Consider the following 15,127-nt stretch of genomic DNA (forward strand, 5'->3'; position numbering starts at 1 on the left):
TTGCATGGTTATTCACACCCTGTTTTGTGATCCTCGGCATCCCAGTCACAAATCGAGGGGCATATCAAGATTTAAACGTGCAATTGAAAGGTTCAATGAATCTCAAAGGATCTAGGAGTTTTCAATACATTTAAAACTTAATCTCCATTGTGTTTTTCATGGTGGAAAATTAGTGAATCATCATTCACTTACCTTCAAATGTTCTGCAATTTGGGTTACAGCATCCCTCTCCCAAGTTGTGGAATATTGTGTTGGATCCTAGCCTTAATATCTCATTTGGGTGTTTTATTAAGGACTCAATCAACTAACTTGAATTTTTTCTCCTGTTTTGTAGATGTTAAAGTATGACAACTATGGTCTTTCCAAATCCCGTGGAACAAGCTTTCCACATGAAGATGATATTCCACGATTCGATCGAGGAACCTGAGATCATGCTTCACTTCCTCCACCTCCTCCTTTTGTTCTCCCTAACCCACAAGTTCAATGGCTTGAAAAGTTCAAACTCACTCAAGCCCTTTTGGCAAGTAAACATGAAGAAGGAAAGTCAGTGTGTGCACACGTCCTAGAGATGAAGTCAAACATTGATAGGTTAAGATTGTTGGGATCCGTTGTCTGTGAGGAGCTGGTTGTTGACTGGGTTCTTCAGTCGCTTCCTGACTCATATAGTGAGTTCATAAGAAAGTACTATATGATGAACCACGATGTGACCCTCATCGATCTCACCTATGTGCTTATTGCTGCTGAATCAACAATGATTTGGTGCACTGGAAAAGCAAAGTGGATTGGTGGGTGTACCTTCTAGACCTCTATGTATATAGGCAATGGCAACAAAAGGCATGCCATGGTCGAAAAGTTTGATCATAAGAGAAAGGCAAAGTCTGAAGTAGTTCCGTGTGCTGTTCCAAAAGAGTCAATTTGCTTTTATTGCCAAGAGAAGGGGCATTAGAGACAAAGTTGCCCTGTCTACCTGAGAGATCTAAGAGATGGGAGAGTCATGGCATATGACTCTACTTCAGGTAAACTCCACTATCTAACTCCATTAAGTTCCTATTCATTGATTCTTAAAACGTAATGTGATAAGATTGCATTTGAATGTTTTGCAGGACCAGTGAAAGGAGAGGAAGCTTGATGGAAAAGCAAGATGAGTCCGTCACGAAGAAATGGATCATTATTACATGGATTCGAAGATAAGATTTTGAGCTTAGAAAGTTATGATAGATTTGTTAGGAGTATTTGATTACATAGTTTTTCAGTTGATTTTGCATTGTAAGGACATGTTTTTCCGCTGCTTTTATGAATAAAATAAATTTTGATTTGTCTTATTTATATATATATATATATATATATATATATATATCCTTGCAATGAAATCGTTGTGAAAAATTGGTGTTTGTGTATTTCTATAAATGGATGTGATTCTTAGTTATGTTATTAATGGAAGTGTAAAAAAATTTCTAAGGAAAGATTCCCATCACCCAGGTTTCAATTGGACAGAAACTTGGAATCATATGATTTGAATCATGCGATGTATGGAAATCTTGGTACATAGGAAATTAAGACTAATTCCTTGATCACTCAAGTATGTGAGTCAAGTGAAGGACTAAAGGACTAGAACACAATGTTGTGCACTAGTCAAGTCCACCACAAATAACAATAAGACTATTCGTCATAATTTACTAAAAGTCTAGTAAATGTGGTTAAGCTTACAAGATTAAGTGAAATTCTGAATCATTGAAAAGTTTCAATGAATGGCAGAACGAATAAGAAGAATCAATTAGGCAGAAAGATAAAAGTTTCTCCAATCTAAGAAGAAGGGAGAGTACTTTTGTATCAGTTTTATGACCGTCTTAATGATTAAGAACCATATCATAATTGATCTTCTAAGGACATCTTAGTGCACTAGTATGGCTAAGAAGAGGAATCGGAAATTTTTGAAATGGTTAAATCAAAAGGATGAGTCATACTTCGTTCCAAAAACAAGTATTAGAGTCATACTCCAAGATTGTGACTTGAGTGGCGTAATCTTAAGTAGGAATGTTCTTACACTTGCACATTTTGGTAAGTTGTGATGTCTTGAATAAGACAAAGACCAACTAGTACCAAATTGCGCGTAGTTTTGTCTTGATATAGACACACACTAACTCTTGGATATTTGTTTTATCAAGAAATGTTTCTTGATAAGAGAATCTAATGTGTCAAGAGGTCATTGGGAGTCTGAAGATATTGAAAAGATTCAAGAACTAATAAAGAGTAAACCTATTAAACACTAGCACACGACTTGAGGTTTGTAACCTATCGTGTTGATAAAATTCAATTTTCTGTGACAATCCTGTTGAGTGATTATGCATATGAGTTCTATGAGTTCTCATTAGAATGCATAAGGCGAACACCTTGTTCAATGAAAGTACATTGACTGACATAGGTGAGCTGCTAGATAACTTGGAAGCAATGGTGGGACCCTTGATGGCAAGAAATTAAGAATGAACAAGTTCTATCCATAAGAGTTTGAATTTGCCACAAACATTATCTTTCGATTATTATAATGGCAAATTCACATGGATAGGAACACATACACCATAAAATCTAAGTGTCATAAGGTTTCTCTCCTTCATGAAAATGATTGTGAGGAAACGCTTTCCCTAAGAGAGATTTTAAGGAGATAGCAACTATGTAAATTGCGTTCTCAAATTGGATTATGATTACGGTATCCCATTTCATAGTTCGAATTGTGAGATTTGGCAATTAGTCTGAACATTTAGGACTTAGTAAGATAAGTTCTGAATTAGTTTAGACACGCATATGAGCTGTCTAAGGACAGGTGTGTGATTTTGAGAATCTTAGATAAAGGCTAATCGAAGCACATCGTATTAGAAACAATGAACTTTGGAAGTCAATAAATATTGATTCCTAGAAGCTTAGCTGGTTCCTAAATACGTGTCAAAGCTAGTGGGAGCATAAGGGTTATGCTGGAATGAATATAATCATCATGTGAGTGGGAGCATGATTATTATTTAAGTATTGCAATTTGGCAATATTAATTATAGAAAAACAAAAGGTTTCACTTTGCACGGTTGCAGGGGTTGAAGAGATGTTTTTGCTATAATTAAGGGAGAGAATGTTATACTTTGTTTCTAATCTAAATGCTTAGATTGAGAAATTTTAATTGAATTTACTCAAGGATATATTTATTACTTGCATTCTAAAAGTTCGATTATGATTACGGAATCCCTCTTCGTAGTTCGAATTTTGAGAAAATGGCAAATAGAAATATTATGACGATATTATAGTAAGAAACTGGTAAAGTATCATGTTTTTATGATGAATTGCATCCCATACGCTTCGGGTATAGGATCAATTGCATATGCTATAATATTCGACCATTCTAAAATTTTCCAAATGTCTAGGGCATTTAGAGGGAAAAAGGAAATAGAACCGGTTTTGACTAAAATAATTAAACTGCCAAGGATAATCTAAGGTTCGCCAAGGATTGGTCGCTTGTGGACAGTTAGAAGTATAGTCATGGATGGATCATATTGACATTATTATGAATAGATAAGATTCTATTTAAAATGAGTTGTCATATGAAAATATGGAAATGTTTCCATGTTGGGAGTTGGACGTTAAATAACTTATGTCTAGATTAGAAACTTTTATGCAAGAAGGATGTTCAAAGGAATGTACTTTGAATGTGAGACTTCATATCTATGGAATTGTCTAGTAACAATCTCCAATAGAGTATTTTGTAATTTCGTTGGCTGAGTCATGGTGACTTTTGTGCCGTGACGTTACGAAATGACCGTTATATAAAATGTTAGAATCTAACATATTCTAGTAGTGGCGAGAATTTTGTATTCTTGCACTAATGGATTAGGAATTGTGAAATGAGTGTGATTGAAAATGTTATTCAATTATACTATTTCACAAAGTAAGGACCATAGGTAACATAGTGTGCATGCTAAGAGCATGGGACAATTGTTGTTATAATTCAAGTAAGAAGTTGATTACCCGAAACAACAAATAATGAGTAATCAATATGGTGATTAAATAAAATGTTTTATTTATACCCAAAGTTTGGGGCCATATGGGATTAGTATTATTCTTGTGTTTCACTTTGCATGTTTTGACTTCCTGAATAATTAAATTATTTCAGAATAATCAAATTATTCGAACGGTCCACAGTCGTTCATATGTTGGAAGTAGGTATGAATGAAGACTGTCGTGAATTGGTGTGTGGATTGTCTAAAGTGTATTGGACATAAGCAAATATTTGCTGCAACGTTCATGAGTGCTTATGAATATGATTTGAGCATTGGATTAAACCCATGCTCACTTGGATCAATTCATGGATTTTATCACGAGTGATTGGTGAGAAGATAATATCTTATATTCTTGAAACCAAGATGTGTGAGTTGTATCTTGCGATTCGGTTACACATTGATAATATCTAAACGCACCAGTAACTTGGTGTTATAAAACATATTGTTCTGTGTGACTCGGTGAGTGAGTGCAAGCTAGCATTGAGTCGAAGTTTATCCATTCCTTTTATCCAAAGTAGGATAAAAGCAATATTTGTGGGCCCCTCGATGACTTAGTGATGACACCTAAGCGTTTGGCCAAGCCGGGACTAACTTGATGTGTTCAATTGTAGTCTGTTGTCAGTCGTCATAAATCGGAAATTGGGAAACAACACATAGACTGAGAGAATGATTTAAATCCATGTCTCACGTCTATACGATATCTAGAATGGAGGAATATATGATCCCTTACCTAAAGGATGCGTATCTGATAAGATCAGAGTTGACAGCGGCTTTTGAAAGCTACGATTGTGGATCAGGATCTGAAGTCATACGCAGAATAGTTATTAGACTTATCCAAGTGGGAGACTGTTGGATTAATGTCTAAGTCCATAACTATTTTGGTATGTACATGACCCGATGATGCATGGTCCTTTTGGGTTGCCTTCACCAAAGCAACTTGATAGGATGAATTATGGAGAGAGAGGATTAATTATGATTTATTAATATATTATGATAATAATATATTAAAGGAGAAATCATATTGTTTAATTAATAATTAGTCAAGAATTAATAAGAATTAATTTTGTGGCTAAAAGACATTAATTAAATAAAGGGGACTAGAACTGTCAATTGTGTGATAGTTGAATATTGGGCTAATGGACTCCATAGAGGATGGAGTGGACGATTCTATGGGGAAACCAATTAGAAATTGTCCAAGGCCTCTAAGGAGGCAGTCCATGGGTTGCTTAGGGCCTAAGCATTCAAATTAGGCTTTCCTTGTTAGATAACCCTAATAGCCTCATTAAGCTTAGGGTTTCCACACGTTTTTGGGTGCCTCATCTCTTCTTATTCTTCATCCTCTTGCTCTTGGTTTTTGTGAGCCATTAGAGGTGTGAAATTTGTGACACTAAGCTTTCTGAAGCCAATCACAAGGAGGATTTGAGATTGTTATTGCTACATAACAATCAAGGTATGATCTAAACCCTAATTCATATATTAATATCGATTATCATATGCTAGATCTAGGGTTTAAAGTCTTGGATGAATGCATGTACAATTGAGAAACCTAGATCCATTCATTATGGTTTGCATGAGCACATAGGATGTTCTTATAGCTAAAACCCATCACTATTCGGGACTGACAATCCCACACCTGAACTGCTAGCTACAGTTAGGCAGGCATGCCTGGGGTGAACAAATGTCATTTAGCTTAACGCCTGAAGAACGTTGTAAAGGTCTCTCGATCATATCAAACATGGTTATACGACTCGCAAATAAATATAAACTAACTTTGGTTTACGGAATCTACTCTTCATTTGTTTTATTTTGAGTAATAAAACTACTTTTATATATACGGATAGTAATCAGAGATTTCTAAACTTGCATCTCTACATCTAGGATGGATAACTTGTTTTTAGGGAAAATATGAGATTTTCCCAGGATAACACTGACCTTTCTAAAACTGATGGCTTATTTTCTACTAATAGATACTCTTTCAAAACTGCTTTTGATAAGAAAATATAGGATTTTCTTGAGGAACACTTTTCAAAAGGATAAAAGAAATATTTTCCATAAAAACTAAATGGTTATGGACTCACTAGCTTTATGCTTATATTCTTTCAAAACTGCTTATATTCTCAGGGATTTAGTAAACAGGTGCTTCCAGGATTTTGGAGAAGTCGGCACGTTAGAGTCATGACTTTCCATTTTACTTTTGATATGAACATAACTATGTATTAATCAATGTAAACCTTTTTCATATATGTATTCAATGTCTGGTTGTGTTTACTATACTTGCTATGATACACTTGTTGTAATACTATGCTTGACGTCCTCCGCCCTAAAACGTTTCCGACGTTCCGGTTTAGGGGTGTACCACAAACACAAACATATAGAAGTCCAACCTAGATTAAGAAAAAATCTGATCAAAATCGTTCTCCTCTTTCCATCTCAGTTAAGAAAACACAACTACAATCATCAATCAAAGGAAGAATCACAATTATTATCGTCATTGATTTGAGCATTTCCATCTAGATCTCCGATCAATGGATTTTATGTTGTGGTTCGGTGGTGATTAATCAGTTGTGAGGAATGTAGGGGTAACCACTCATCTCCGGCGGCTGCAAATCGAAAGGAGAACATGTAGCAGCAACAGTCATCTGTTGTGTTTTGAGGGAGGCGGCTGATGGTGGCTGCGAACGGCGGCTGTGGTGGCGATCGAAGCTCCGGTGCTTCCATCGATTTCTAGTGTTTTGTTTCCTTGAATCTCTCCTGCTCCTGTCGAGCAATTAGGAGCAATTAGTACTGAGAAACTCGCCAGAGCTGCCATCGCAACATGTTTGCTCCCTTGGATCGGCAATCACTTCCTCTCCTTTGCAAATTATGTCTCGAGCAAGGTTGTTCCTTCCGATTCCCTCCATCTTCAACTCGATTTCACACCAGAGGAGTTTTCTGTTGTCAATTCGTGTTTCTTTTCTTGGTCGCATCTTTTTTCCTTGACAGCCAAAGCATGATGGCTTTCTTTTCACCCAAGGGACGAAATCCCTTTCTCTTTTCAATCAATTGGCAACCACTAGACAATTTGTTGCTTAGTATTTCTTTCTTAACTATAGTTCGTTCGTGATTCATTTTTTCCTTTGATCGATCAGACAACACTACTAGAAAAATAGCCTTTTACGACGTGAATTTAATGACACACACTAATAGAGGACCCGGATTTGAGCATGCCCTAAAAATTAATGTTAGGTTTCCAAAATTTGATGGATAGAGGACACGCATTGTTGCGTACCCTAAAATTAGTGTCAGAAAAGAAAAAAAAATAAATACGGAGGGCACCTATCAAAAAATGTGTGTCGTGTAACTGTGTCACTTTATATTTTTTTAGGAAACACACGTTTTTAGGGGGAAAATGAAATCCAAAAAATTAACCCCCGCCTATTCATCCCAAAAATTCCCGCCTCTTCGAATTAGGGCCTTCATCTTCATCCACAGCTTCCTCAACTCCTCTATCCATCACCTCCACCAAAAACCTAATTCTCGGTTCCAACAAGTTCTTACACTCTTAATTCGACCCTAATGAGCTGAGGATTTAGGGTTTTTACCTCCCAGTTATCAATTTGAGCCAATGATTTAGGGTTCCTAAATCCGACCCTAATTTTTTCTATCTCACTCTCGTATTTCCATCTCATCCCTCTCGCCTGGTTCAAAACACATAAGGGGCAATGAACACATTATTTCTTTGCATATTTTGGCAATGAACCATCCTCAAGCGATGTCATCTGCTTGTCTTACTTACGCATCTGCACTCAGTGGTTCTTTGTCCAGAAGCACCACTCCCGAACCTCAAATCGTGGCTAGGTTAACTAATCCTCGCATTCTTGCCACCGGAGGAAGGGTTAACTCTGCTCTTTCTGAACATTCCGACCTAGCAGCAAGCATGAGTCTATCAGCGGATGGTCTGACAAATCAAGAAAACGAGATTGATAACCAGAACACCCATATCAAACATTCATACTTGACCAACAAAGGTTGGTATCAATTTTAATGCCATGGTACATATATCTTTTCATCTATCTTCTCATCTTTTACATATCAATTTTAAACCTAATACTTTCAGTTTCTAGATTATATATGCAGAGGAGCTGGAGGCGGCAACCTAGAATCACGCTGTAACGCCTAATTATGAGTCTTAGTCATAAATCAATGATGCGAGATAGTCATGCATACACCAATGGATATGAGTTTCAAATGATTGGGTAAGGTGTAAATTAGACAAAAAGAATAAGGTGTTCGATTCACCCTTCTCCAAATTCTTCTCTTTAATATCTATGTAACTGAGTCACATGCCACTATCTTAGAATCATGAATAAGGTGTTTGACTGAAACTTTGGATGAGATGGTATCATAGTTACCTAATTCGCTCAGAAGGCCAGGAACTGCATACCAAATCGTTTCGTACCCAATCGGGTACGAAAGTGTTCCGAACGCGACCTAGATCGCAAACTGGTACGGTGTCGAGATAGTTCCCAATTGGAATCTGGAACAAGTTTGATTCAGTAATCTAATAGATCCAAAACACGATTTCAGGTTCAATTTTTGAAATTGGTATTTCAATTTCTAATATTGGTACGCCGATTTTATGGAATGGCGGGAAACTACCGACTCTTTCCACATCGATTCTTAGACTCTTAATTCTTCTAATTCACTGAACCATCTTACACACTAATGTTCAATTTCTTATTCTGAGTACTATAATTTTGTATATAATACTCAATTTGAAATCATCTTTTAGAATGATTGTTTGTGCAGTCTATACTACTGTTTAATTCTCGATTTTTACAAAGTTTATACAGAGTCTATACATACCAGACTAGTTATTCAAGTTCTTGTTCAGTGGGATTATTGGTCCTGAGCTTGCTATTCAAGTTCTTGTTCAGTTTGATAAGGTCTCTTAACTCTTCAGAGCTTCTTCTTATTCTTCTTCTTTTTTTAACTATGTGTTAATTCAATGTGAAGGTATTATGTGTTTTGATGATTATTTAATCTGTGAGATATCATTATCACTTCATGTTTCAAATGGTTGTAGTCAATGGATGAAGCTCTGGACAATCAGGTTAAGACCAAGGTCTCTATTAAGGTAAATAATTTTCATCTCTTCAATTCTGGTATGGAGATAAAATGACCATTATACCCTTTACATTCTAGTTAAAAAATTTCATAATATCATCAATTTGAACATGATAAAAGTTACATAAGGTAAAGAGTTAATGACTTGATACATTCCGTCTTAGGCTTTGGCTTAAGCATGTAAGAGTTAAATGATGATTATACCCTTGGTGTATGGATGCTGATGATTTGGTTTATATAGTGAGGTGAGGTTTGCATACTCAGATCTGAAACACTAAAATCCATAAGCTTTTTCACAACTGGAAGCTATCCTACCCTAAGTTCTATTTAAACTTTCACACACACACACAAACACAGACACACACACACACACATATATATATATATATATATATATATATATATATATATATATATATATATGCATATTTAGTTATTCTATAAGCTGACGTGGCATATTTCAGGCGCTTTTGGCTAAACTATGTGAAGGAACAGCAGAAGTGAATGCAAACAATGGCAACATCAGTGGTGTTCTTGTAACTGTGGGAGATCTTGCTAGAGTGGTAGGAGATTGTTACATTTTTTTTGTTCTCATAAGTGTAACATGTTTGATTTGATGAGTCTTACTTGTATATGTGTAGGGTGCTTTTGTTATGAAATAACTTGAACTTATGCCAAGAGCTGTTGAAGCTTTGTTGGATGGAGTTGATGCTACTAAACGTGATGTTTCTGTTGCAACTCTTGGTCAGGTTGTATAGAGCACAGGGTATGTATTCATGTTTACCAACATTAATTTTGAATTTGAGGATATTGTAGAATTTGAGGATATTGTAATTTTTGGCAATTCTTGGTGAGGTTTCTGTGAAAGTAAAACAACAATAATTTAGAATTTGAGGATATTGTGATTTTTGGCAATTAATACTTTTATTTACCACTGTATAAGCTATTTCCTGAAGTTAAAAGACGCAATACACAATGATTGTAGACATTAATGGCCAATTTTTCAACAAAGCAAATGAAGAGATCTTTTCTGCTTTGACCTCATTTTGACCAAGTAAACTTTCAGAAGCTTCTACTTCTGATGCATTGCAATGTTTGTGCAGTGTTTCCTTCACCAAACAAACAAAATTTACAAATCAAAACTTCCAATTTCAAAAATCAAGATTTTTAAAACATGCAATATGGGGTTTGATTTTTTTCTTTTTCCAAATTTATTAAGATAAAAGAAGTAAAAGCATACTTACAGAAACCTTGAAGAAATTGCCATCCAAAAGGATGAACTGAGTCCAAACATTGTGTTGAAAATGAACCTGAATCCATAAGTCAAAAGAAACAATGAAAGTTGGGTTAAATGCAGGAAATAACAAAGTATTATATCTTGCATTTAGCCCATTAAGTTTTGAATTGTTATAGTTAAAACATATCAATGCTTACACTGAAAATGTGCCAATTAGTATTATAGGCTTTCTCCCATATCTATCAGCAACCACTCCCCAAAAAAGAGAAGTCAAGGCTCTTCCAATCATGAATGAAGAACCTACAAAAATTTATCAAAGTTATCAAACAATCTTTTACAGGTTTATATCATTCAAAAAGAGTATTTCATGGAATTGTACAAGCTTTGTAAGGTTATTTTCAATGATGATAAGGAGGGCATTTAGGTCTCTTGTACATACAAGAGATCGAGATCTATGGGTTGAGTAGGACAAAAAATTTGCAACTTTTTGTCCCATTGACATCGCTCATAGCATCTTGTAACTTACCCACAAATCCAGCATAGTAACCAATATCTTCCTCTTAACTTGCAATATTAAAGTCTCTAATCTGCAGAAGATATCATATACATATAGGAATTTCTGGAACCTATAAGGGAACTAGAATGTTTAGAGAGAATGTTTAGCATGTATGAATACAGGTGTAACAAACTGTGACCTGAACTACACGATGCAACCAAATCATTGCTTTAAGATCTTCTTGGTCAACTAGAGGAGCTCCATCGGTTTCAACAGGCTTACTTCCACTTGGCCTACGGGTAATGATCCCACCACTTCTATTGGTGCAGAACCAGCAGCAGCATCACGTGATTCTTGGGACTTGTTTTTCGTCTGCTGACCCTCCTCCACTTTGTCTTGATCAGAGGGATTCTCAGGAGTTGGACGCCTCAAATGGTGACCTTGAGGTATAATATAAATTGTAACATATGGTTTCATCTTTGAGTAGCAGAATGATGTTGCAAGATGATGACAAGGTCTTTCCCAACTCCCCTTTTGTCCCATTTTATAAACTCTTAATTTAGTAATTAAATCTTTCTTTTGTATTTTAGGTAATTTCTTGCTGTGTTCCTTGGATCCTTGAGGATACGAAGAAATGTTCTTTACAAGAATTCTTAGCATAATGAAAAACCACAGGGAGCTATGGCTGTTATGGTAAGGGTTTAGGTGTTTTGGTTTAAATTTAATGGTAAATACTTTTCAAGTTTTGTTAAAATTGTTTCTTTTGTTGTGCGTAGGTTAAACTGAATGTTTCTTTACTAAGAGATATTAGTGATGATATTGACTTCTATTTCAAGCTAGCCAAAGAGGAATCCATGATTCTTCTTCCAGGTGATTACAATCCTTTTGTAACATTTTGTTGAATTTTATAATGACCTAATAAATATCTTTCTTTTTGGGTGTTGTAGGACTTACTATAGGTTTGAATAATTGGATTCGTGTAACTTTTGCTGCAGTCCCATCTTGTCTTGAAAAGGCTCTTGATAGAGTGTACATGCTTGTGCTTATTGCTACTTCCATAACAAAGAACATTTGGATTTCTTTATTTTTACCAAAAATGCCACAGAAATAGCAAGATACTTTCATTTGTTTGTGTATTGTAACATCTTTTTTTTAATATTCGGATGACATTGCTATAATTGGATAACACTTCCATTTCCATTTTATAGTCCTATGACCTAATTTGAGCTAACTTTTTCTTTACTAACACAATTTCCTTTTATTCCTTTCTGGCAGTTGTTTTGCGCATGATAAGCTTTCGGTATGACTACTTAGTCCCAAGTCTGGCCATTGTTCTACAAACAACACTTAGTCCCAATCCTGCTGAAAGAAAAGCCGCTGAAGAGAGCCTCAATAAGGTATTTACTTCTCATTTGGATCGAAGTTACATTGGAAATCGTATTCAATCATGGATCTTCCAAGTCTGTAGGTATATGTTTTTCTTAATGAATAATGTAATCATATGTATGAATATGAAATAAAGTTTCTTATTTAGTATGTAATAATCATGTATAGGGAGAAAACAACTTCTATTGATTTGTTTTATCTTTCCATGGATCGACTATTTGTATGATATTAAATTTTATGCAATGGATTATATTTTTTGTATACAGTATTTTATTTTTTGTTATGAGACATTAAATGAAAACTTAATTTGAAAATTAGTAAATCTATATATAATATTTTTTTTTAACATTTAAAATTATGATATGCAAAAATGTGTGTCATCTTCATTTATGACACGGCCTTTCTTGATAGGGGCTTCCTTGATACGCATTGCGTGTCATTAACCCGCGCGTCGTAAGGTTACGACGCGCGAATGCATGTCATCTTCCTTTATGAGAGGGCCTTCCTTGATACGCATTGCGTGTCGTAAACGTGCGTCGTAATTGCGCGTCGTAAATGAGCATCGTAAATGCGCGTCGTCTGTAGACGACGCGCAAAAGCGCGACAGGGCCTTCCTTGACGCACATTTGCGCGTCGTCTGAGCCTTTTACGACGCGCAATGAGCATCGTAAAAGGCTGTTTTTCTAGTAGTGCAAGTGACGGCGAGGGGCAAAAAATTCCTAATTTGTTTCTTTTTGGGTAACAATTATGCAATTGAGAGAGAGAGAGAGAGAGAGAGAGATGGGCCCAAAGTTTTGTTTGTCTCTAAACCGGCTAAACAAGTAAAAGGGACTAAAAGGATAAACTTTAGAAAATTCGTAGACTATATCTGTCATTTTTTCCTGTATTATATATATTATTTCTAGCACATTATATTCATTGTCTCTATTAAATCGTATCTTTAACAGAAACACCTAAACCGATTGGACAGAGCAAAACATAACATAAAGGTGGAAAAAGAGAGTATTTTCCACGTCATTCATATCGATACATCCATTACACCATGTATTGTTTTATTTAGGCTATACCATACATGGATTTGTACTAAGCTTTTCAAATTTTATAGGGTGTTCAAGGGAGAGATTGGCTTTCCTTAAATGCCTTGGATTCTTCTGGAGACGAACAACATCTGTTACATCTTCCACCGTATCCTTGACAGCATCCATGGCGGCATCCACCACCCCATCCGCTGCCACCGCCACCTCCACCTCCACCATAGTTACCTCCACCTCCACCATAGTTTCCTCCACCGCCACCATAGTTTACACCATACTTCCCTTCATCACCATTTGCTTCTTTATTTAACAAAGATGCCTTGGCTTCTTCTGGTGAGGTGCAACATCTGTTACATCTACCTCCATATCCTTGACAACATCCATGGCGGCATCCACCTCCCCATCCACTGCCACCGCCACCTCCACCTCCACCATAGTTTCCTCCTCCGCCGCCATAGTTTATACCATACTGTCCGTCATCACCCTTAGCTTCTACCTTATGCGCGTCAGCAGCTTTTTTTGATTTTGCTTGATTTTCCGCAAACGCCTTGGCTTCTTCTGGTGAGGCGCAACATCTGTTGCAACTTCCTCCATGTCCTTGGTAACAGCATCCATGATGGCATCCGCCACCCCATCCGCTGCCACCTCCACCATTGTTTCCTCCGCCGCCACCATAGTTTACACCATACTTTTCTCCATCTTCTTTAGCTTCAACTTTATGCGCGTCCGCAGCTTCTTTTGCTTCAAGATAAAGTTTAAAAAAAAATCAATATTCTGACAACTTAATTTTAATAATGTGTCACGAGAAAGAGAAGATACGGACTCTGAGGCGTCGTCTCTTGCTTGGAAATATCGTCAGCAAAAGTGGATGAAAGGAGAACGATCACAATTAGTGCAAAAAGCAAATATGAGTTGGTCTTCATTTTCGATGTGCGTTTCTATGGGTATGGATGCCTCTATTTATACTGAATTTAGGGTTTGGATATGAAGCTTTTGCATGCTATGGATGGATGGATAGTTCAAAATTTTGGCAGGTTGATGGTCAAAGTATCATCGTGTTTTCGATTCCCACTCGGTTGTTGCAGTCGAGGATTAGGTCATTAGGTGTGCCCATGCAGTTTGTGGCATGTGTCTTGATTGACTCTGTTGAGTGACACCTGGAAGTTGAATACAGGTTTTAGTGTGTCTTTTTGCTTTTGTCTATGCTTAGTTTATCCTCATCGGCTTATATCCTTGGACCTTTGTTTTGTTTCTGCTACAAATCGGCCTGAATTCAAAGTTTACACTTTACACACTGCAGAATTAAATAAAATCAGGAAACGAACAGAATTATCGATTGGTAAAATAGATTTTATATGTTGGAAAAAGAATACCTAAGGATTAGGATTAGGAGTTTTTTTTTTAATATGGCTGATCTATATTAAAATGTTTTTTCTTAGTTATTTAAGAATTTTATGATTTATTTTTTATCTACTTTTTTAAAATGTTTTTTCTTAGTCAACAAATAAAATACTTATGATTTACTTTTTTATTTATTTTTTGAAAATGTTTTTTCTTGGTCCTCAAATAATATAAAAAATTCATGATTTATTTTTTATCTATTTTTTTGAAATATACACTTGTTTGCGGCCCCTTTTCTCCTTTTATTCAGATAAGTAGATTATAACGTGTATGGTACACGGTTGACAAGCCTAAAACAACATTGAAACTTTAAAACTATTAATCACAAATGTGCAAACAGTTATTTTTATACGAAGTTAAATGTTTTGTCTGTACATAACAATATTATCGTTAATTTAAATTAGTATACTTACATAATCAACAAAAATTA

General features: G+C 35.8%; 1 protein-coding gene across 1 annotated transcript; it reads right to left on the minus strand.

Moving 5' to 3' along the window:
* Positions 1-13,241: 13,241 nt before the first annotated feature.
* Positions 13,242-14,288, minus strand: LOC145064926 (uncharacterized). Its single transcript, XM_079012293.1, has 2 exons — positions 14,120-14,288; positions 13,242-14,037 (listed from the first exon to the last, which is right to left on the minus strand). The coding sequence occupies exons 1-2, from the start codon at positions 14,217-14,219 to the stop codon at positions 13,373-13,375; spliced, it is 765 nt and encodes a 254-aa protein (XP_078868419.1). The 5' UTR covers positions 14,220-14,288; the 3' UTR covers positions 13,242-13,372.
* Between the last annotated feature and the right edge of the window lie 839 nt (positions 14,289-15,127).

This window comes from Lactuca serriola, chromosome 7 (genome assembly GCF_051521515.1).
Source record: "Lactuca serriola cultivar US96UC23 chromosome 7, Lser_US96UC23_V15, whole genome shotgun sequence".
Classification (NCBI taxonomy): domain Eukaryota; kingdom Viridiplantae; phylum Streptophyta; class Magnoliopsida; order Asterales; family Asteraceae; genus Lactuca; species Lactuca serriola.